At 35.5% G+C, this 23,787-nt stretch overlaps 3 protein-coding genes across 6 annotated transcripts; all 3 read left to right on the top strand.

Annotated features, from left to right (window-relative positions):
- The first annotated feature begins 1,089 nt into the window (after window positions 1-1,089).
- On the top strand, window positions 1,090-1,999 carry LOC125190185 (histone H2AX-like). Its single transcript, XM_048087404.1, has 2 exons — window positions 1,090-1,373; window positions 1,653-1,999. The coding sequence occupies exons 1-2, from the start codon at window positions 1,170-1,172 to the stop codon at window positions 1,872-1,874; spliced, it is 426 nt and encodes a 141-aa protein (XP_047943361.1). The 5' UTR covers window positions 1,090-1,169; the 3' UTR covers window positions 1,875-1,999.
- A 5,349-nt stretch (window positions 2,000-7,348) lies between these two features.
- LOC125189233 (serine/threonine-protein phosphatase BSL1-like) lies at window positions 7,349-14,820 on the top strand. 2 transcript variants are annotated; one of them, XM_048086529.1, is made up of 21 exons: window positions 7,349-7,851; window positions 7,943-8,003; window positions 8,108-8,186; window positions 8,274-8,353; window positions 8,443-8,537; window positions 9,144-9,243; window positions 9,631-9,700; window positions 10,169-10,270; window positions 10,741-10,822; window positions 10,928-11,095; window positions 11,740-11,926; window positions 12,023-12,221; window positions 12,310-12,477; window positions 12,579-12,817; window positions 12,918-13,002; window positions 13,091-13,189; window positions 13,262-13,461; window positions 13,533-13,608; window positions 13,783-13,918; window positions 14,116-14,255; window positions 14,340-14,820. In XM_048086529.1, exons 1-21 carry the CDS (start codon window positions 7,659-7,661, stop codon window positions 14,421-14,423), a joined length of 2,643 nt encoding a protein of 880 aa, XP_047942486.1. In that variant the 5' UTR covers window positions 7,349-7,658; the 3' UTR covers window positions 14,424-14,820. The 2 variants fall into 2 exon arrangements, with proteins under 2 accessions (XP_047942486.1, XP_047942487.1); XM_048086530.1 differs by having other exon boundaries at window positions 7,350-7,851; window positions 11,740-11,842.
- A 4,363-nt stretch (window positions 14,821-19,183) lies between these two features.
- LOC125190177 (protein SLOW WALKER 1-like) lies at window positions 19,184-21,596 on the top strand. 3 transcript variants are annotated; one of them, XM_048087391.1, is made up of 2 exons: window positions 19,184-20,815; window positions 21,098-21,596. In XM_048087391.1, the coding sequence occupies exons 1-2, from the start codon at window positions 19,227-19,229 to the stop codon at window positions 21,150-21,152; spliced, it is 1,644 nt and encodes a 547-aa protein (XP_047943348.1). In that variant the 5' UTR covers window positions 19,184-19,226; the 3' UTR covers window positions 21,153-21,596. The 3 variants fall into 3 exon arrangements, with proteins under 3 accessions (XP_047943348.1, XP_047943349.1, XP_047943350.1); XM_048087392.1 differs by having other exon boundaries at window positions 21,093-21,596; XM_048087393.1 differs by lacking the exon at window positions 21,098-21,596 and having other exon boundaries at window positions 19,184-21,008.
- The last annotated feature ends 2,191 nt before the right edge of the window (window positions 21,597-23,787 follow it).

The following is a 23,787-nucleotide window of genomic DNA, read 5'->3' as shown; positions in this document are numbered from 1 at the left end:
TCTCTAATTAATGAACATGCATTTAGATAAATGTATTTAATTTGATTTGATTTTTCTTAACTAGATATATATTCATTTAATATGATATTAGGATAAATTAGTCACAATATAAAATATAACTATGGCAAAGTAACATAGGGGTATTATGGCTTGAAGACATTATGTGTCTAAATCAGTACTGAAATATGTATATCACAAAAACTACATGTGAAATATTATAGCAAGTCGAACAATAATGATATTTATGGCATTTTGCCTACTTTAATTGAAAGAGTTACCCAAAAGATAGTGGAGATAGTTTGTGTGATCTGGATGGATTTTGCTGTAAGCATCCATTATCTTTATAACTTATAAGCATTTATTAAATGAATGGTTTTTTAAATTTTGATTGTCGATGAATTGATATATTCTAATTACGAATATTAACAAAATCTAGGTGGAAGTTTTAATAGTATCAATTAAAATGCCTTTATTCTTCCACAATGGCCAAGTTTGGCCGGACACAAGTTTTAAGTAGAAAGTGAATGTAAAAGATTAGTGAAAATTGGGTTTATATATTCCCTTCGTCTCATTAAATATGAAACATTTGGTTTTCGGCACGGTATTTTATGGAATGTTGTTTTTTGAATTATTGAAAAGAGAAGAAAAAGTAGAGATGAAGTTGTTTCCACTTTAAGAAACATTTCATTTTTAATGGTCTACTTAAAAAGGAGAACATTTCATTTTTAACGGAACAGAGAAAATATTAATTTTATAGTGATATATGAGTGAAATAAAATTAGTATAATGCTGGATCTATTATTAAAAATAGTAAAAATTCAAATCAGATTGTCGACAATGCCAAAATGAGACGATTAATTAATAGTGGACATAAGGAGCAGTTAATTAGATATTTTATTTAATCAGGCCCAACCCAATATTCCGATTGCGGCACAATAACTCCCGCCAAAATAATTTGCCGATTGCGGCAACATATTCAAAATCCTCGCTCCATATAATTCTCGATACGAATGTGGCAATCCGCGCCCTCACCCCTCCAGCCAATCAGAATTCACCATTCATCCCTATATAAACCTGCGTCCCTCACGCTTTCAATCATTCGTCACTCTCCAAAATCCCTCAATTCAGTCCAAGGGTTTGCAAGCTACCAATCAACCGCTTCACTGATAATGAGTTCCAACGCCGCATCTACCACCAAAGGCGGAAGAGGCAAGCCCAAGGCCTCCAAATCCGTCTCTCGCTCCTCCAAAGCCGGTCTCCAGTTTCCCGTCGGCAGAATCGCGCGTTTTCTCAAGGCCGGTAAATACGCCGAGCGCGTCGGAGCCGGCGCCCCCGTCTATCTCTCCGCTGTCCTTGAGTACCTCACCGCTGAGGTAATTACCTTTTAGATCTGCTGCATTCGCCTTCCCGATTGCATCAAATCTCGTCAATTGAGTTTTGCAAATTTTCTATTCATCAAAAACGTGATATCCTAAATTCGTACTTACCACACTTCCGATTGCATCAAATCGCGTCAATTGAGTGTTGCAATTTTTCGATTCATAAAAAATCTGATATTCTAGATTTAATTTTGTTACTGCAGTGTTGAATTGTGTGTTTTCCCCTAAATTTTGTATTGAATTTGTGAATATGCAATTTATTGATTTGTGTAGGTGCTGGAACTTGCTGGAAATGCTGCTAGAGACAACAAGAAGAACAGGATTGTTCCCCGTCACATACAGCTGGCAGTGAGGAACGATGAAGAGTTGAGTAAGCTGTTGGGGCATGTGACGATAGCTAATGGAGGTGTTTTGCCAAATATTCACCAGACTCTGTTGCCGAAGAAGACTGGCGGAAGGGATAAAGAGATCGGTTCTGCGTCACAGGAATTTTAAGGTTTTTGTTGTGAATTAAATTCTGATTTTTGGATGGGTTATGGTTTGGAATTTGGATCGTTGGTCCATATATACAAGGCCTCCCTAATTTTTGCTTGGATGAAATATATATAGTCGTTTGTGAAGAAGATTATTTCGAGATTTTTCGAGATTTCACTTGCTCTGGTCCGCTTACAACCTCAATTGCTAATATTCTTTATTTTCACTTACAACCTGATCAATTGCGGCATACCAATTCAATTCAATTCAAGTCTTGCGAGAGATTTGTTAATTTATTTATGGTCTTATAGACTTATAGAGTATACCGGTTAATCATTTTTTAATTTCATCTCTTAATTAAGACTTAAAAGACTACACACCTATGACAATTCATTTCATCTCACTGTTCTATTCTTTACTTTGGACATATTTTATTAATTGATGTTGGAGGGCTCCAATCGTCTAGTCATGTTGTTACAGACTCATTCGACCAATGTTAGTATTGAGTGTCTTGAACAAATATTTGGATTAGGAGACAGGGAAAGAGGGAGCTTTGGGGGTGCTTGGCTTGGGTCTGTCCTCGTCTGCGGCTGCTTTCATTGCCTTCACCCTAGGTAGATGACGTCGCGAACCGATTCCAGACGTCCGAACCATCCATAATATAAATGAAATTTCATATTTCATTATTATATCTTTTGTTAGTAACTTTTGTAAGACTACTTTCATCAGTTATATTGGAAGCAAGGTCACACACAAAAAGACAAAATAGCAATAAATAAAAATAATTCTAAAATCAATTACTCCAACCCCTCTCGTTGTTTGGTGTAACCCTGTCGACCCATAGAAAAAGTGGGGGTCAAGTTACATGTCTTATTTTTAGTGGTTGAACATTAAAATGTTTTATTATTTTTAATTATTAATTTCTTTTATTCAATGATTATTATTCATCCAAAAAAATCATGTGAATTATTTTTCCAAAAAAATCACGTGAACTACTCTTCCAAAAAATGACGTGAACTACTTCATTTTTTTTTATTTATGCTTAAATTTTTTTATTATTTGCTACTCTCTCCGTCCCGACTAAGATGACACATTCCTTAGCCTGCGCGGGATTTTAGGAGTTATTGGTTAAAGTGTTTAATTGAAGAGAGAAAATGTCGGTATAAGTATTAGAGTAGAGAGATAAAGAAAGATAGATATTTTGATAGGAGTGAGAAAAAAGTGGTTTGAGTGTATTAATTGGAGAGAGAAAGTTTCCAAAAAATGAAATGTGTCATCTTAGTTTGAACGAACTAAAAAGGAAAACGTGTCATCTTAAGCGGGACGGAGTGAGTACTATATTGTGCTTCATTTTTCTATATATATCACTTAACATATAGAACTCATTTTTAGATATGATTTTCGTGACACATGCATTTTCCTGCAAAAATAATTGAGATGTCACAAGCATCATTTCTTTATCACATGCATTTGCAGATGTGAGTTTTGGTGTTACATGCATTTTCCTGCAAAAATAATTGAGATGTCACAAACATCAGTTTTTTATCACATGTATTTGCAGATATAAATTTGGCCACATGAATTTTTTTGCAAGAGCAATTGAGATTTCACAAGCATCAGTTTTTTATTGCATGCATTTGTAGATATGAGTTTAGTGCTACATGCATTATCTTACAAAAGTTTTTGAAATGTCACATGCATCACTGTAAGTGTCTATCACATGTTTTGGTGAAAATATGATTTCCGTATCACATGCATTATCCTGCAAAAATTATTGATATATGTCACATGCTTTACTGCAAGTGTGTCTCACATGTCTTAGTTTAGTGTCACATGCAAATATATTTCTGAACCCACTTTTACTCCATGTTCTTAGGCAAGAGCACAACACTCACATTCATGCTCTTCCGCAAAGACAAGTTCAAGGGTCTCACCATTCTATTATTCAATTTAAATAAAAACATTTCCAAAATATTAAAATGCATTAAAAATACCCTGAATACTATTACAAATTACCAAAAAATAAAAAATTACATAATTCAAATCCTAAAAAATAAAAATTACATGATTAAATTCATAAAATTAAAAAGACCCACTACTCGTTGCCGAATTTCGTCCAAATGTGTTTGATTAGGTCTTCTTGTAGCTCAATGTGGGTTCTTGTAGCGGTGAGTTGATCTAGTTGGTCGAAGAGGAGGGGCAGGGGTATTGGCGGCGACATAGGCTTCATAGGTGGCACAATATTGTTCATAGTATTCTTGTTCTTCGCGCTCCGCTTCCGCAATGATATCGGTGAAATCTATTTTTAAATTTTTTAGAGAGGGTTTGAGTGAGAGAGGAAGATGTAGATGAGTTGTAAGAACAAATATGAATGAGAGATAATTTGATGTGAAAAGTGGATGATGAATGTGTGTATTTATATATGATTTTGGGATTAAAAAAAAAATTCAAAAAATAATAATAAACGGCTTTATTTTTTGGGAATCCATTTTTTTTTAAATTTTTGGTATTATTTTCGAATTTAAAAAAAAGTAATTAAAAGAAAAAGAAATTGCCGTTGGCCAATCGCGTGCCGCTACGTCAGCCTGCTCAGCGGCACAGACGTGCTCTTGTTTAAGAGCACCGGCTAGCCGTCGGCACGGACGTACAGCGCGCAGCGGTGGACAGCGCTCGCCGCGCCGCTGGAACGGACGACCGCTGCGGATGCTCTTTTAAGTTGGGAGTTATATCTGTGGATGAAAGAGATGAGTATTTTATTTTAAAAAGTTGATTGAAGTTGGATTGTGTGAGTATTTTATTTAAAAAGTTGATTGGGGTTGGGTTGGGTGAGGGTCACTGATGATGATAGTCTAATAGAGCTATTTGTGATTATTCCAATTAATTATATTACTAATTTACTACTCCCCTCTGTTCCGCGACAGTTGAGTCATTTCATTTTCTGCACTCATTTTTAAAAAAATGATAACAAATAGTTAAAGTGGAGAAAAAGTAAAATAAGAGAGAGAGAGATAATAATGTAGATAAGACTCTTATTTATTTTATTTTGTCACTTACTTTACTTTTTTTTTCTCTTCATTTTTACTATTTATTATTATTTTTTCAAAACGAGTGCAGAAAATGAAATGACTCAACTACCACATAACGAAGAGAGTATTATTATACATTGAGAATTATGATTTCTAGCTATTTATCATTTCATTTATTTAAAACCTAACATAAAAATTGGTTATGATTGAGATCTACTTTGATGTCAAAACCTTTATCTTTATTGAGTCACACATTAATTTAAAATTTCAAAATCCATAATATATTTATGTTCATATTTGTATGTATACTACTTACCTGTTTCGATAAATATGAACAATTTTCTTTTTAGTTCACTCTTAAAAATCTTGAATTTTTGAATTTAGAAAATATTTGAGTAACAAATTACCCCTATATAATATAATTATTATCTTTTTTTTTCATCTATTAATTTACTAATTTTACATTAAAATCAGTGTCCCACCAAAAGTCCGTATTTATCAGGGAGTATAATACTATTAAAAAAGGTTTTTACAATTTTTTAGATACTCAAATTGAATCGAATTGAATATTGATATTTTTGAAAAAAATGAAACAAAATGAAGCCGAAATGTGAATAAAATCGAACAAAACTTTATTAGGTCATGTTTGGTTGACGGGAAAGTAAAGTTGGCAAGGAAAATGATTCACAGGAACATGAATCCACAGAATGTGATTCTTAATAACTTTACTTTCCTGCGTTTGAAAAATATCAAGATTTTAAATTTTATATTTGATTTAAACACTAACTAAAAATATACTTATTATTATTTTTATTTATAAAAAAGAATAATAATACAATTTTTTGAATAAGTTATTAATTATAAATAATAATTATTACATTATTATATTTATTTATTGCTATGGATAGTTTAAATATGAATTATCCATCATAATATATAATAATATAATTGTATTTTTAGTTACATGGAGTATTATATTATAATCATAAATAATTAATAATATATATAATTATTATTATTATAACCAAAGTATTTAAAGATATAATTTTTAAATTTTATAATTTTAAATTTCAATACGATTTATTGATTAATTATTAATTTATAAAATAATAATTATTATTTATTCTTATATGATTTATATTATATAATTATATTTTGTTTTTTTAATAAATTATTAATTATTACTATGATAATACATTATATTTAAATATTATAATAATATAATTATAATTATGATAATTTTAATAATAATATTTATTATATTGAAATTAAGTATGATTTATAATATAAATTATTTTTGAAACATTAATTAATATAATAATAATAAAATTATACTCCCTCCGTCCCATTAAAGATGACTCACTTTCCTTTTTGGTTTGTCCCAACCAAGATGACCCATTACTTAAAATGGAAACCCCTTTATCTCTATTTTATCCCCTCTCTCTTACTTTACTCTCTCCATTTAACACACAAAATAAAGTTGCATAAAATCCCGTACCGCCCAAGAAAGGGGTCATCTTCCTTGGAACGGAGGGAGTACTATATTGCATTAAATATGTAGGAATCCTAAATCTTGGAAAAAGAATACTCAAGAAAAGTTAGGATTCAGAATCCTGGAAAGTTGTACTAACTTTCCTTGTTCTGGGATTCTGATTACTTTCCCAGTTTAATTAAAAACCAAAACAAACACAAGATTTTAAAATTTAAGGAATCAGATTACTTTCCTAGGCAGATGCTTGACAACCAAACATTGCCTAAAGTTCAATTTGATTCGTTCAAATATTCATCTTTTGGATTTTTTTTCTCACTCCTACCTGAAATATATGAACATAACAAGTTTGATAAAATGATTGAATAAATTTGTTTTGGGTATAATCTTTTGATTATTTTTCGTTTGAATTAAGGTGATAAATATCATTCTGTATTTGTATTTTTACAGCAAATCCCTTAATTTTTTCAAAATTATTTAATACATTTAAGAAATCATTACGAAATTATAAAAGATGATTCACAGTTAATTTCGTTCTTGTTTCCCAATAGTAATTCGAATAGCAATTTGTTGTTATTCGTTCTTTACATGTTCAATAATTTCTGGGAATAATTTGGTTTTCAATTTATTGGTTTGAATAATTTGTCAGAATACATAAGAGCTTAGTTTTGATCAACATTTAATTTGAACGAATAATTTAGAGGATTTATGATGATTTGTAATATTCTCAAGAAAAGTGTAATTCTTTTTCCAAATCTGCAATATTTATCTTGCAAATTTAAATTTTTTCCTAATCTGTTTTAAATTAATTATAATTAATGAAATTTTTTATATTTTGTGCCCAATTAATAATAGCGTGTGTATTTGAAAATATATCCAACATTTTCTTTTATCAATTTTGAATATTCCAAGAATTGACAAACTATCAAAAAACGGTTGACTCTGGCGAGTGGGCTTTCTTCATTTCTTGCCAAAAAAATCTTCCAATTATCAGCTGTCTATCTTAAACTCCATTCATCAATCCATCAAAGTATGAAACCCTTTTTTCTAATTTCACAGTTTTGAAGTATTTATCAGTAATACAATCCAAATCCATGTATAAAAAACGGTTCTTTGCCTTTCGAAAAATTGAACTTGAATTATCTGGCAACCACTCTCAGCGAAGGAGAGTCCATTTTGCTGCTTAATCAGCTCTAGGGCTCCAATTTCGTGGATTTCTTGAGCTATTTCGATCAATTACACGTGATTTTTTTTTTATCCAGCGTTTTGGCTGAGTTGATTGATTTGTGAATGGGATCGAAGCCGTGGCTGCATCCTGCGCCGGAATATCGGTATTTGGAGAGCTATTGGGACACTGATGAGGACGCGCCGGGTCCCCGCTGTAGCCACACTCTCACCGCCGTGGCGGCGACGAAAACCCATGGTCCCCGCCTCATTTTGTTCGGTGGCGCCACCGCCATTGCCAGTGGCAACGGTGGCATTCGTAATATTCTCTCTTTTGATTTCTGTTTTCTGATTTTTGTTTTGTTTGGAACTGATTAGTTGTTGAAATTCTAAGCTAATGTGTTTTTTAGGGTTGGATGGAGTGACAAATTCTGTACATTCTTACTGTGTACTTACTAGAAAATGGACCAGGTTTGTCTTCCTTTTTGTGTGTGTGTGTTGTTGAAGTTGAATTCCAAAGAAGGAATTTAGTTTCTAATTTTGGTGCTTATTTGTTACATTAATGATTTGATCAGGCTTCGACCAGCAGGAGAGCCACCATCACCTAGAGCTGCACATGCTGCCACAGCTGTTGGCACCATGGTGGTGTTTCAGGTGATTGGAGTTTGGAGTTTCTCATGGTTGAAAAACTATGCTTTGTTAAATTTAGATTTTGTTTACTTAGGGTCTGTCCTTTGCCAGGGTGGGATAGGTCCTGCTGGGCATTCGACAGATGACCTTTATGTGCTTGATTTGACAAACGACAAGTACAAGTGGCATCGGTAAAGATAATGTTGTTGCATATTCCCTTAATCTGGTTTTTGAGTACATGAGCTTTGTTTGACTTGTTACTCTGTTTTCTGGGAGGCAGTGTTGTAGTTCAAGGACAGGGGCCCGGGCCTAGATACGGACATGTCATGGACTTGGTCGCACAACGATATCTTGTTACAGTTAGTGGCAATGATGGTGAGTGCTAGCAAGCCTTCTGTTATACAAAAAATACACATTATGATATTTGATTGAATGATATGATAGGAGTTATTTTCACTTCAGAACGAGGGATATTACTGCATGGATAGCAGTGAAGAAAATAGCCTTTCTAATAATCTGAAAACATACCGGATGTTTTTGCAAGCTTCAATTGAAAATTTTGTTAATTTTTGGGAGATTGTCTAGTGGTTTCTGTTAATTAAGTGAATTTCTGCCTTAGCTGCCGTAGGCATTGTGAATTCCAGTTGCACACTTCTATCACTTATACCAAATTCACTTGTTTGATCAGGCTTGGATTACTTTGAGCCTTTTTTTGTATGGTAAATCCACGAGTTTTCCACCATTTCTCTGCCAGTGACTTTTCCTCCTATGAGTCTGAAGTTACTGGAAGTTATTAGCTCTCTCTTTTTGAATATACAATGGAGAATCTGGTTGACAAATTGATATGTAGATGGGTGAGAGAATTTGGACAACACATGACTGAACTAAAGATTCCAATGCAGCAGACTTTTGGTTCAAACTTTCAATATCTTGTGCTTCTTATCTGGCACCAACTGACCAAGATCTTCTACTATTTTACAGGTAAAAGAGTGCTTTCAGATGCTTGGGCCTTCGATACTGCACAGAAACCATATGTGTGGCAGAGGCTTGATCCAGATGGTGACAAACCTTCTGCAAGAATGTAAGTAGTGTTGCTAATGTTATTATTTAGTACACGATACAAAGTGTAAATTAATTTCATATCTTTGAAATCATACATTTTCTTGATTTGTAAGTTGTATCCATGGCTATTGTGTAAGTAATATTACAATGGTTGTGTGATGAAATTGCCTGCTTAGAGAGGGATGGCTTTTCAATTTTATGAACCCTTTTGTCCAGAAACAGATGTTTATCTGTCTTTATGTATGAATTGGTTCACTGGGGGGGGGGTGTTTAAGTATTTAATGAACAATTTTTCATATCTTCTGTTGTTTAATTGAATCTCTTAGATTATCATGTTTACAAAAATTATTCCTGTCATTATATAGTGAAATAAGCATTTTACCGGAACAATTGACCGTGTTTATAGGTATGCAACAGCTAGTGCTCGGAGAGATGGAATGTTTCTGCTTTGTGGTGGAAGAGATGCTTCTGGCACGGTATGCTTATTTCTCATGATGATATAAGCCATTCATTTGTCATGATTCTTTTGTTAAACCACAAGATGTTTCCAAGTTCAGTTACAAAAATGGCTTTAAATTGCTAGCTTTCCGGTGGATGATTTCATTTATTATCTTCACGAATTTCTTTTGGGAAAGAGAGTGGAATACTTATATATCTCTGAACTTCTTTTGGCAAGAGACATATTTTGAGCTATTGAGTTGGTACTGTTTCTGCTTTTTCTCAGTTAACTGAAAAAACAAAATTAAAAAGTTATAAAAGTTTAGATATTTATATGGTCGGTTAATTTGCACACTGATGAGCTGCTTGATCAGCATTTTAGTCTTTACCAATAATGTGCTTATTCTCCCCCTGTAATGATTGAGGTAGTTTTGTAATTGAGGAATATTACTATGGCTGTAGCCGCTGTACATTACTAATGTATTAGTTGCATGTGGCCTGTGTAGCCACTGGCAGATGCCTATGGATTGCTTATGCATCGGAATGGGCTCTGGGAATGGACACTTGCTCCAGGAGTGTTGCCTTCGCCCAGGTACCAGCATGCTGCGGTAAGTCATAGATCTAGTTGTTTGTTCTTTGCTATTTTAAAAGTTAGATGGCATTCTTATATGGTATTGTCTTATGTGCTCATTGAAAACCATGAGTTTGAATCTATAACACCGGCTGATTTATCTAATACTGTAGTAAATGAATGTAGACTAGCATTTTATATGACTTGGGTTTCTTTTGCTAATGTATACTGAATGAGGTTGGGTTATCTTTTCCTGACTAATCTTATTCATCTGGCCTTTAATTATAGAGCAATGAGTTGACTGTGGAAGACTTGTAGATGCCAATATACTTTGTAGCATTCCAGATTCTGCACCAGATTATCTTGCTTTTTTTAGTTCAATTGTTTGAGGTTGGAGGTCATACAATTCTATAGGAGAAGCTCAGGGATGTTGCATCACTAGTCAATAACATGCCTTATCTATTTGCTACCTCTACTTTATGATTTGTGAATAATGCTCTTTACCAGGTCTTTGTAGGTGCTAGATTGCATGTAAGTGGAGGTGTTGTCAGAGGTGGTCGATCAGTAGAAGGTGACGCTGTAATTTCAGGTACCAATTAATGTTGTTTTAAGTTGGTTGACTGGAAATTGTTGCAAGTCTTGATGTTTATTTCCAGTGAAGAGTATCTTGATGTTATTGTTGTTCTGTTTGAAGTATTGGATACTGCTGCTGGAGTTTGGCTTGATAGAAATGGGCTGGTCACATCACGAGGAAACAAAGCACAGAGTGACCTTGATCCTTCTCTGGAGATTATGCGGCGATGTCGCCATGCAGCTGCATCTGTTGGTTTCCGAATATATGTTCATGGTGGTTTGAAAGGAGGTGAAGTCTGCCTTTAAGCCACTCGAGCTTATCATCTTTTTTTAATAGTTTATGCAAACATATTCTTACAGTTATTTTAAAGGAGGTAGATTTGCACTTAGCTGCATGACCTGTTCTTATCTAGCATGATATTTTATCAAGATCACAATAGGAAGAAATTACAGATAATTTTCTGATATAAGTTTCTCACACTTTTGGGATGTGTATGTGATTATGGATGTAGTTTGAGATGCTCTCTCTTGCTCGTACATGCTCTTATTGCATATGTGCCCATAAAACTAAAAGTGTACATGTAAAACTTATTTTTGCATTTCATCTAGATAATTTCAATTCAGTACTAGAATTCAGAAAGGGGAATTAGCTCTGATTGTAGGAATTCATCTAGATATTTTGAGTTACTCTCTCTTGCTCCTACTGCATACCGGCCCATAAAAGTAAAAGTGTACATGATTTCAGTTTAGTACTACTAGAGTCCAGAAAAGGGAATTGGCTCTGATCTGTGGGAACATTGAGCTGACAACTTTACTCCATCCCAATTTAATTTTTAGGCAAATGGCAGAATTCAAATGATCCTTAAATCTAAAGATGGGGTTTCTTAAAGACTTGAACTGCTTAAAGATCTTATATTTTTTTTTGCACTGCAGATACTTTGCTAGATGATTTTCTTGTGGCAGAGAACTCTCAATATCAATCTGAAATCAATCCACCATTATCCCCTGACAGAGCCTCAATAAATTCTAGCCCAAGGTCAAACAATACTACTTTTGCTCCATTTTCCGCTGGATCAACCCCAGATTGCGGGTTTGAAACACCTTCATCTGGAAATTTTGGGTCTGCTGATTTTGTCCATTATGATAATCTTTCTGTTGTCCAGACAAGCTACTTTTAGTAACCTGTAACCTCTCTCTCTTTTGTTGGTTTCTATAGAATGGACAGACAGTCCTTGGAGAAACTCGCAGAGGCATCTGCCGCTGAAGCTGAGGTTGCCAGTGCTGTCTGGCAATCAGCTCAGGCTGCTTCAGCCATCCCCGAGGAAGCATCGTTGTCAGATGTCAATTCGCAGTCTGTGGAGACCACTTCTGAGGGTAGTGACACCGAAGTTGATGTCCGCCTTCATCCTAGAGCCGTAAGATTTGCTCTTGTTTTTTCAGCACAGCAGTACATTGTATAGGGATGCTGGGAACAACGAAAGCTTATATTCTCCAATATTGCAGGTTGTAATTGCAAAAGAAACTGTAGGAAACTTGGGGGGTATGGTACGACAATTATCCTTGGATCAATTTGAAAATGAAAGTAGGCGAATGCTACCATCACATAATGACCTATCAAATCCTACTAAAAAGTTTGAAAGGCAGAGATCACCTCAAGGCTTGCATAAAAAGGCAAGCTTCACTGGGTTCAGTTATCTTCTGTATGTTAAAAGTAAAAGTTTGTTAACATGCGAAAATGTCATCTAATGCTTATTTGATCATCGTTTATGCAGATCATATCAACTTTGTTGAGGCCTCAGAATTGGAAGCCTCCTGTTAATAGAAAGTTCTTTTTGGACTCTTACGAAGTCGGTGAGCTTTGTTTTGCTGCTGAGCAGATTTTCATGCAAGAGCAAACAGTGCTCCAATTGAAAGCTCCTGTAAAAGTTTTCGGTGACCTTCATGGACAGTTTGGTGATCTGATGCGGCTTTTTGACGAATATGGATTTCCTTCAACTGCTGGAGACATAACGTAAGTTTCTTGTTAGAGCTTGTGGAGGTTGTACCTCTTCCACTCTGCAAATGACAAGTTCTTCATTTACTCTGATTAATTTGTATCCTTTGCGTTTCAGTTACATAGACTATTTATTCTTGGGAGATTATGTTGATCGCGGACAGCACAGCTTGGAAACTATAACTTTGCTCCTTGCTCTTAAGGCAAGATTTTGAATTAATAACTGAATGTTTTCGTCAATTGCATATTCACTTTTTGGCCTATCCTAACTGTTGACTACATGTGCCTTAGATCGAATACCCAGAGAATGTTCACCTGATAAGAGGAAATCATGAAACTGCAGACATCAATGCACTTTTTGGTTTTCGCATTGAATGTATTGAAAGAATGGTATATATCTCAAGTTTACAAAATATTCCCTGTCAACATGATTTTGATAAAGGTTGATTGACTTTCTTGCAGGGGGAAAGTGATGGGATTTGGGCTTGGACGCGATTCAACCAGTTGTTTAATTATCTCCCACTTGCTGCGTTGATTGAGAAAAAGATCATTTGCATGCATGGTGGCATAGGGAGGTCGATTAATTCAGTCGAACAGATAGAGAATCTGCAGAGGCCCATAACAATGGATGCTGGTTCAGTAGTGCTAATGGATTTGTTATGGTATATTTTACTTCACAGCCCTATTCAGCTTATATCCAGTGCCATCTTGTGCTTATCGCATTTCTCATCAGGTCGGATCCGACTGAAAATGATAGCGTTGAGGGCTTGAGACCAAATGCTAGAGGACCCGGACTTGTGACATTTGGGGTATGCTTCTGATGACGCATCTTAAATCAATGATGATTAGCTTATTTCACGATTTCATCACGACATTCTATTTCATGTCACTATTTACCAAATGCATGGAAATGAAAATTGCTTGTATGAATCTCCAGAATTTTACATTGTCACACTGTTTGCTTATCGATTTATTTCCTACAGCCTGATCGGGTCACAGATTTCTGTAAGAGGAACAAGTTGCAGCTTATCATAAGAGCTCATGAGTGTGTGATGGATGGATTCGAACGATTTGCCCAGGGCCAGTTGATCACCCTTTTCTCTGCTACCAATTATTGTGGTATGCATTCAGTGATTCAAGTCATCCTCATATTATCGTTCCACATAGGAGGCGTTTATTTTGGCTGATAGATTAAATTCGACAATCGATAGAATTGATTATTTGAAATAAAAAGAGCTCAAAATTGCTCAATCCATCAAATCATGTGGTGGAATAGCTGAAGGCATGCATATCTGATGTACGTAACCTTGTTTCAGGAACGGCGAACAATGCTGGAGCAATATTGGTCATTGGCAGGGAATTGGTCATCGTCACGAAATTGATTCATCCACTTCCACCACCTTTCCACTCCCCAGAAAATTCCCCAGAACGTGTGACAGAGGAGACGTGGATGCAGGTACGTCATTCACGATATACCCAAGTTGTGGTGCTGTTTTTGTTTAGTGGAGTAGAAGATAATCTTGACTTGTGATTTCTTTAGGAGCTTAACATCCAAAGACCTCCAACTCCAACAAGAGGACGCCCGCAGCCGGACCTTGACCGAGGCTCACTCGCCTATATATAACATCACATGTTGATTTTTGCATGCATCGATGCTTCTCCAGTGTTGCTGGTACGGGACGGAGCAGTTGGCTCTGCTATCGTGGTAAGATTTCTACCGAGGACTGCTGTACTTCACACAGATGCAGTAGATGAGAATAGGATTATTGGTGTATAGAAGAGAGATACAAAGATTGAGAAGAAATTGTCACATTTTTTCTGTTTTGTCATTGTGTGGTACGGAAAAAAAGAAATACATACGATAAGTTAATGGTGGATATATGTGTACGTAGATGATGTGCTATTGAGTTCAATATATCGAGTGTAATTAGCAGATTCACATTGGTTTTGCAAATTTATCTATTATGTGTAGAGAAAGAAAGAGCAGACACACAATGAGGAATGAACCTTTTTTCTTAATCTCTCTGAATGCGTTGCATATTGAATTTGTTTATTTACTTATAGGGGTGCTCGGTTGTCAAGATTAAATCACATGGTTAAATATGTATCATGTTTTGTTCATGAGATTGAACCCTACAACTTAATCCTAAATGGATAGTCTCATGATAATTAGTCCAAGCCCTCCCCCCTCCAACTAAAGTAATCCCACAACTTAATCCTAGATGGATAGTCTCATGATTATTAGTTATGGCAACCGAACGCCATCATAAAAGAATGATTTTCTTTTTATGTTTTCCAATAAATAATACTCCCTCCGTTTTAAAAAAATAGCAACTATTTCCATTTTGGGCCGTTCCTTAAAAATAGAAACTTTAGAATCTTTCTACTTTGATACATGGACATGGGCTGCTGGGCTGCCGCTGCAGGCTCCCAATTTCCATTGGCCGCCCGGCTGTACGAAGGGAGTATGTTTATGCTTATCCAATTACTTTTACGGTTTATGACACAAAATTTTATCCTCTTCGTTCCACGAGAGTATGCGTTTTTTATTTTTAGTCAGTCTCAGAAGAATTTGTACTTTTCTAATTTTGGAAAGTCTTTTTTCATTTTCCACTAACAATACCGTAAATTTTTTTTATAACCTCTCTCTTACTAGACTAATTATGCATTAAAACTCGTATCCAACCAAAAGCGCATACTCTTGTGAACAAAAGAGAGTATGATTTTCATGATAACATCGTACTCCCTCTATCCCATATTAATAAGTCATTTGAGATTTGAGAATTACAAAGAGTTTTAATGTGTAATTAGTAAAGTAAGAGAAAAAATAGTTAAAATAATACAATAATAAAATGGTGGGACCATAAATAATAAAGTACTAAAATAGAAAGAAAAAAATATTTCTATAAATAGCTCTGGACTATTTATATGGAACGTTATTTTCTTTTTAGTAAAAAATAAGACAACAAATCACTCCTATCATATTTCCTTTCCTACTTTAAATTCTCTTATTTTTAATATAATTTAATTTATAATCAATTTAATATAACTTTTTAATTTATGTGCCTAAAAATTGAGGTACATTCTCTTATTTTTAATTTAACTAGTTTTACCACCCGTGCTATGAACGGGCCAAAGGATTTTTATAAAATAAGAAAATATATTTAAAACGAATTAGATAAAAATAAGGAATATAAAGAAAATATGTAAAAATTTTAAAAATAAGAAAATATATTTAAAACGAATTAAATAAAAATAAGGAATATAAAGAAAATATGTATAAATTATTGTAAATCAAGAACGGAAACTATTTAAATTTTGTATTCAATCCATAATAACGAAAGAAAAAAATAGAAATTGAATACGACATAGAAACAAATGATTAAGAAATACTAAATACTAAAGCAAATAAATAAAATAATTTGGAAAAGTAAATAATTCATAATAAATTCAATCAAAAACAAATTAATCATTTCACATTTAGCATATGATTTATATAATTATAAATCAAATACTGCTACTTAAAGAAAATACTACTATTATTAACGATCCTCGAATCGTGAAATATAGTGTAATGAAAGGACATGAGGGAGGAGAGCCAACGGAGAAACGAAATGCCCTTTTCCAAATGCGGCTTCAAATTCAGAGTCTACGCCTTGGAAATAGTCGAGATGGTAGAAAATCAGCTCCACTTCTTCGGGAATTAGCCTGCAACACAAGTAGAGAAAGAGAGAGAGAAGCCAAAGGGGTTATAGTAAGAAGTGGTGAGACTCGATTCTGCATGTAGTAGAGAGAAAAAAGCTTAAAGGGTTTGTTTTGCTTTGGATATCCCGATATTTTCTTCTTAGAATTTATTTCTCACCCCTATTCTTTTCTAGATAATTTTTATTTGCTCTTACCTGATTTTGGTGTGTGTCTACAATTGTTTTATTTGAAAAATTGAAAGGGAAATTCATTTTCTGATGTTGGGAGGAGTGAGAGTACTGTCATAAGCACTGATGCTATGGTTTGTGAAATTACCTATTTACCCATAATCTAAAGAGAGTTTGACATAACATATTATCTCTAGTCCGCATTAAATGTTTTATTTTTTTTATCAATACGGACTTTAAGAAATTGTTTGATATTGTAAAGAAAAGTGGATGAAAAAAAAAGTAAAAGAAAAATTAATTCATAATTTGTTTCTATTAAGACATACAATAAAAAAATATTAATAGAATAAAGATAACGAAAAATTAATTCATAATTTTAATACATAAACTATTTAAATATAATTAACAAAATTTTTAAAACTTATTAAATATACCATATGCACAATTAGATGGCCCAACACATTAAAAAATTTTCGTACTTATTAAATATACATAATACACAATTAAATGCCCCAACACATTAAAAAGAATTTCATACTTATTAAAGAAAAATTTGAAACATGATTTTAATAACATTGTACATGATATTACTAATAACATTGTACATGATATTACTAATTACATGAAATTATGAACAAAATAAATACAACAAACTTTATAATTAACCTATAAACTAATAAATAAAAACTTAAAAAAAATATAATACAAAAATAGTTTTGATTTTTATATATAAATATTAAACAAAATTATTATATAATAATTATAAAGAGTAATACACAATTAGATGGCCCAACACGTTAAAAAAACATACCCAAATAGAAAAAATATATAAGCCCAAACCGATTTATAAATTAGGCCCATACATTAAAAAATGCAGCCCCAATTCGTATAAGTCCAAACTTATACAATAGATTAGTGGGAAATTAATTGATTTAATTAGACTATAGATTAATTTTAATTAACACACTTAAGGAACAAAACACTACTTTATACAACGTATATAAGCCATTTTCTAATTATTTGATGTCGGCGCCTATTGTTGAAAACCCTAGCTTTACGGTCATCTCCTCCGCTGGAAAACCGCGTCTTCTGCTCTGAATCGCCGTCGCATCTTACACCACTACACCTTATCGACTCCTTACCACGACTAATCTCCAGATTTGCAACTACAATACTACCAAAACAACCCCAAACCCTACAAATTCAATACTGAAAAAACCGAAGAAAATTTCTTCGTCAACTGCTAAACAATGCCTCCATCATCGGTTCAACGAAGACGACGGAGAGTGGGGTCAAACCCGTGGGACCATAAATAATAAAGTACTAAAAGAGAAGAAAAAATATTTCTATAAATAGCTTTGGACTATTTATATGGAACGTTATTTTCTTTTTAGTAAAAAATAAGACAACAAATCACTCCTACCATATTTCGTTTCCTACTTTAAGTTCTCTTATTTTTAATATAATTTAATTTAATCAATTTAATATAACTTTTTAATTTATGTGCCTAAAAATTGAGGCACATTCTCTTATTTTTAATTTAATTTAAGAGTTAAGACCAAAATGGTCTCTAACATATGGTAGTTTTACCAATTTGATCCCGAACATTATCTTTTTTATTATTTGGTCCCTCACAAATTAACTCTGACCCGAATCAATTCCAACTTGACGGAACCGTCAATAATAGACGGTAATGATAACGGCGAAGCTCTGCGACTCGTGAAAGTCGGCTTCCGCCGCCGTCTTCTGCCGCGCCGACTCCGCCTTCCTCTGCCGCGCGTGCGACGCCGACGTCCACGCGACAAACGAGCTGGCTTCGCGCCACGGCCGCATCTGGATCTGCGAGGTCTGCGAGCAGGCCCCTGCCTCCTTCACCTGCAAGGCCGACGCCGCCGCCCTCTGCGCCGCCACGATCGCCTCCCCGTCTCCCGCTTCTACGACGCCGACGCCGCCGCTGCCAGCTCCGAGGAGGAGGCCGAGGCAGCGTCGTGGCTCCTGCTCGACCCGAATAGCAAAATTGAGGAATCCGGGTCGCCGAAGTACATGTCGGTGTTCTCCGATGTGGATCCGTATCTGGATCAGGATCTCAAATGCAAGCCGCACCAAATCGTCTCGATAGCGAGCACAAGCATACTCCGCCGCCGACGGAGTCGTGCTGGTGTAGAACAAGCTCTCAATAATAGACGGTAATTACATGAGGGTTTTGAGGAGGCATGGGTTGCGGCGGGTTGAGGCGCCGGAGGGGTTACCGGTCTATTATTGACGGTTCCGTCAAGTTGAGACCGATTCGGGTCAGAGTTAATTTGTGAGGGACCAAGTAATCAAAAAGATAATGTTCGGGACCAAATTGGTAAAACAACCATATGTTAAGGAGCAATTTTGCCTTAACTCTTAATTTAATATATAGTTTAACATAACTTTATAATTCCCAAAAAATGGAGCACCTCAAACAGTGACCAAGGTATATATATATATATGAGGTCATAAACCCTATTTCCTGTTTGAGCAGCAATCCTTCTCCAATTTCCTAAACCCTAATTACCCGCCGTTCAACAATGGCGGAATCCTTCCCTGTTAAGCCGAAGCTCCGCCCCACCTCCAGCAAACTCACTCCCACCCCGGAGGCCAAATACTGGCGATCCTTCAAAATTCCTAAAGACATCGAAACCACACCATCTAAATCCTTCACTTTCCCAATAAATTCCATCGCCTTTTCGCCCACAGCCCCTCACGATTTCGTCGCCACGCATTCCGCCAGCGTCTCCATCTTCTCCGGCAAAACTCTGGACCCTAAACCCCCAATCTCCTCCTTCTCCGACACCGCCGCCGCCGTCTCCTTCCGCTGCGACGGAAAACTCCTCGCCGCCGGAGACTTGACCGGCACCGTCCACGTGTTCGATGCAAAGTCCCGCAGCCACCTCCGCCGTCTGAAAGGCCACACCGCCGCCGTCCGGTTAGTAAATTACCCTCGCGCCGCAGATAAGCTCCACCTCTTTTCCGGCGGAGACGATTCGGTAATTAAGTATTGGGATGTCACAACGGAGAAATGCGTGTTTAATCTGCTAGGGCACAAGGATTATGTGCGCTGCGGCGATGCTTCCCCGATTAGTGATGAAATGTTCGTTTCCGGATCGTACGATCATAGGGTTAGGGTTTGGGATGTGCGAGTCTCGAATTCGGGCTCTGTGTTGGAATTGAATCACGAGAAGCCGGTGGAGAGTGTGATTTACCTCCCCTCCGGTGGCCTAATTGCCACGGCCGGTGGGAATTTCGTGAAGATATGGGATGTGATTGGTGGTGGGAAGCTGCTGTATTCGATGGAGAGCCATATCAAGACCGTTACCGCCCTCTGTATGGGGAATGTCGCGCGAGGGAGTGGAGAGGAAGAAGCCGAGGGGAATAGGATATTGAGTGTTGCATTGGATGGATATATGAAGGTGTTTGATTATGCCAAATTGAAGATCACTCACTCCATGAGGTTCCCTGAGCCACTTCTCTCAGTTGGATTTTCGCCTGATTGCTCGACTCGTGTTATAGGGACATCCAAAGGGAACTTGTATATCGGTAGAAGGAAGGCGAAGGTGGAGAGTGAGGAGGTGGGAGTTGCTAATTTGCAGTGGAAAATTGTGGATGATGAGCCGGGCAGGAAGGTTCTAAGGCCTTCGTATTTTAGGTACTTCCAACGAGGGCAGAACTTGAAGCCCTCGGAAGGGGATTACTTGATCAACAGGCCGAAGAAGGTGAAGATGGCTGAGTTTGATAAGCTGTTGAAGAAGTTTAGGCACAGGGAGGCGCTGGTAGCTGCTTTGAATAAGAGAAATCCGGAGAGTGTCGTGGCTGTGATGGAGGAGTTGGTGGCGCGTAGGAAGTTGGTGAAATGTGTATCCAATTTGGACATGGAGGAGCTCGGGTTGCTGTTGGCGTTTCTGCAGAAGTACTCCACCATGCCACGATACGCAGGGCTGCTGACGAGGTTGGCGAATAAGGTTGTCGAGTTGAGGGCGGAGGATATAAGATCTTCAGATCAACTAAGAAATTATATTAGGAATCTGAAGAGAGATGTTGAGGAGGAGATCAGAATACAGCAGTCTTTGCTTGAAATACAGGGGATAATTTCACCGATGCTGATGATTGCTGCTAGAAGGTGAAGTTTATGAGATGAGTTCTGTTTGATCTACCAAGATTTTGTTGGAGTTTTGGAGAATGCTTCGTCATGTTTTTGATAGGATTGATCTCTGTTATATTGTTGTTTGTTTTCCCTTTTTGATGCCGAGGTCAAAATTTTGTTGAAATAGAATCATTGCTGGTTCACATAGTAAAAACAGTTTTAACTTTCATCTTTCCATTCTCTATCTATTTAATTTCTTGTCATTGGAGAAGCAATTCTGTTGCGAAAATATTTAAATAATTGAATTCCATAGATTAGAGCTTATGATTCCAAGAATTGGACGGGAATAGCGGAGATCGAGATGGAAGAGTGAGGGACTGAACCAGTGTCGGCGAGCGCGGTGCAGGAGATGAAAGAGAGAGACCGAATAGAAGAGGGAGAGGAGATGAGTAGGAGACTGACGACCGTGACGGCGCCGTGGCGAGCGCTGATGCAGTAGATGTAAGAGAGAGACCAAATAGAAAAGGGGGGCAGACCTGAGCCACTGGACGACGGTGAGCAGGGGCAACGTGGAGGAGATGACGGCATCTGCAATTAAACTCCGCCACCTACACCCCATTGTCGACCTATCATCAAGTTTAACGATTCCACCATCGAAAACCATCATTTTCGAACCTGAGCAGCTGAAAAATCAACGAGTTCCATCTAATTCAGAGTAATTAATCGACTCGTGTTGTTTTCATTTGAATTATAAAAATATTTGAAGGTTCTTCTCGTCTTTTTTGCATCAAGAGATGGTCAGTTTCTAATTTTGGAACCGAATGCATAATATAGTACTCCCTTTGTTCCAAGATATTAGAGCCTTTTCTTTTGGACACAGGAATTTAGGAGATGTTGTTTAGTGGTATAAGTGGAGTGAGGTAGTAAAGTAAATTTTTACCATAAATAGAAATGACTCAAATATATTGGGACACCTCAAAAAGGAATAAGGGTTTAATATCTTGGGACGGAGGTAGTATAACCAAATCTGTGGGCCCTACTAGCCTAAATCTGCCCCAACATACAAATCCAAGCATTTCCTCATCTGGTTAAGCGAACACGTCCTCAGTATTTTATGAGCTAATGTCATTAATAAAATAATCTTATAAACATGTAAGTGATGATGGGATTATTTTATTTTGTTGTGAGTGTGGATGGGAATGATGCACCATTGTTGGAGCAGGAGATCCGCTCACGATTTATAGTGACTGATGCTCTAATTAATTCACAAAAAAAAAGGTATAAACAACTAAACTATAAATTATACGCGTATATACATGTGTATACTATCAATTGGTACTAGTTGAAGTAATGAATTAATGTATTTATTGAACCCGTCGGAATTGGCAGGACTCAATCCGCAGCTGCCGCCTTGATACGGTGCTCTTACCGATTGAACTACAATCCAACCTAAACATTCTTCAGATAGAGCTTATCTAGAGGTTTATGATTAAAGTTTTTCATTTATTAAAGTCTATCTTTGTATTCAAGTTATTTCTCTTAAGCTACAAATAAGCGACTTGTACGTACCTTCAATTTGATTTTACTCTCCAACACATTTGAGTAAATACAATTTCAAGTTTTGTTTAGTTATATTATTTGATTCATTAACATAAAAATGTGTAATTTTTTTGGTATCACCTAATATAAATAATACATACATACATACATATATATATATATATATATATAGAGTTGTAATCAATGTCGAACCCTTCTTAAAGACCGAACTAGAGAACATATCTGGGTCATAAGATCTAGTTTTTTGATGAGATATGTTGCTGTGTAAATTTTTTTCGCTCTTCATTACAAGCCAAATTTACTTCATTGTATAGGTTTATTACTTCATTCTGTACGTAATACATTGAAACTACAATATGTTTTAACTTGCTTCAAGTAGGTTTTGAAATGATTCAACATATGTTTCGTTCGAATTCATTGACATGAGTTTTTACTTTATTCACATTAAAAAATGCAATTTATTCAAGTGAATTTATTACTTCATTCAGAAACGTTATTACTTCATTGGATAAGGTTTTTACTTCATTCCAGTAGGACTTCAAATGCTTCTACACATACTTCATTCATATAATTTATTATATTATTCCATGTGTTTATTACACCATATCAGCGTCGTAGCGGTGGTGATAGATATTGTAGAGAGAAAGAACGGCACGCGACGGCGAAACTGCATTTACGTACTAGAATGAAGTAATAATCCTATTAGAATGAAGTAAAAACCTACCGGAATGAAGTAATATATTATGGAATGAAGTTAAATATTCGTAACGTGTTAGTATGACTTATTTACCTTCGGATGAATAAAAATAGACTGGTGATGAAAGAGAAAATAATTTATAAATTTGTGAATCTCATCCATAAAAAACTAGATCTAAAAACCCTAATTTGGTATGGTTCGGTGGTTCGGTCTTTAAGAGTGGGTTTGTGGATAATGGGACTCTCTCTCTCTCTCTATATATATATATATATATATAGGATTGTGATCAATTGGGATCTCAATTTTTTTATGCTAATTGAGAAATGAGATGCAATATCAGCCACTCATTTTTATTAAATGAGTGGTCCAGATTTTACCACATGGAAAATATTTTTAGATTAATTAATTATGAAAGGGCAGAATGGTAATATCATGGTAAATTTCATTCCATAAATATTTTTTTTAATTTTTAATTTTAATTTTTGTAATTTTTTTTAAATTTTTTAAATTTTATTTTTTAATTTTTTAATTTTTATTTTTCAACTACATATACAATTCATGTCAACTACACACATATAATGTCAACTATGTGTATAATCCATGTCAACCACACACACAATTCATGTCAACTACACACATAATGTCAACTATGTGTAGTTGTGTACAATCCATGTCAACTACATATACAATTCATGTTAACTACACAATATAATGTCAACTATTGAATAAAGTTAAAAATAAAAATTATAAA

Source organism: Salvia hispanica, chromosome 5 (assembly GCF_023119035.1).
Source record: "Salvia hispanica cultivar TCC Black 2014 chromosome 5, UniMelb_Shisp_WGS_1.0, whole genome shotgun sequence".
Taxonomy (NCBI): Eukaryota; Viridiplantae; Streptophyta; class Magnoliopsida; order Lamiales; family Lamiaceae; genus Salvia; species Salvia hispanica.
This window is presented reverse-complemented; position numbering and strand designations above follow the sequence as displayed.

Excerpts from the sequence above, each read along its gene's own strand:
- LOC125190185 (XM_048087404.1), top strand. The coding sequence starts at position 1,170 with ATGAGTTCCAACGCCGCATCTACCACCAAAGGCGGAAGAGGCAAGCCC. Across the intron at positions 1,374-1,652 it reads TTGAGTACCTCACCGCTGAG|GTGCTGGAACTTGCTGGAAA; the intron begins GTAATTACCTTT and ends TGATTTGTGTAG.
- LOC125189233 (XM_048086529.1), top strand. The coding sequence starts at position 7,659 with ATGGGATCGAAGCCGTGGCTGCATCCTGCGCCGGAATATCGGTATTTG. Across the intron at positions 13,609-13,782 it reads CCGGACTTGTGACATTTGGG|CCTGATCGGGTCACAGATTT; the intron begins GTATGCTTCTGA and ends TATTTCCTACAG. Across the intron at positions 14,256-14,339 it reads CAGAGGAGACGTGGATGCAG|GAGCTTAACATCCAAAGACC; the intron begins GTACGTCATTCA and ends TGATTTCTTTAG.
- LOC125190177 (XM_048087391.1), top strand. The coding sequence starts at position 19,227 with ATGGCGGAATCCTTCCCTGTTAAGCCGAAGCTCCGCCCCACCTCCAGC. Across the intron at positions 20,816-21,097 it reads CTGATGATTGCTGCTAGAAG|AGCTTATGATTCCAAGAATT; the intron begins GTGAAGTTTATG and ends TCCATAGATTAG.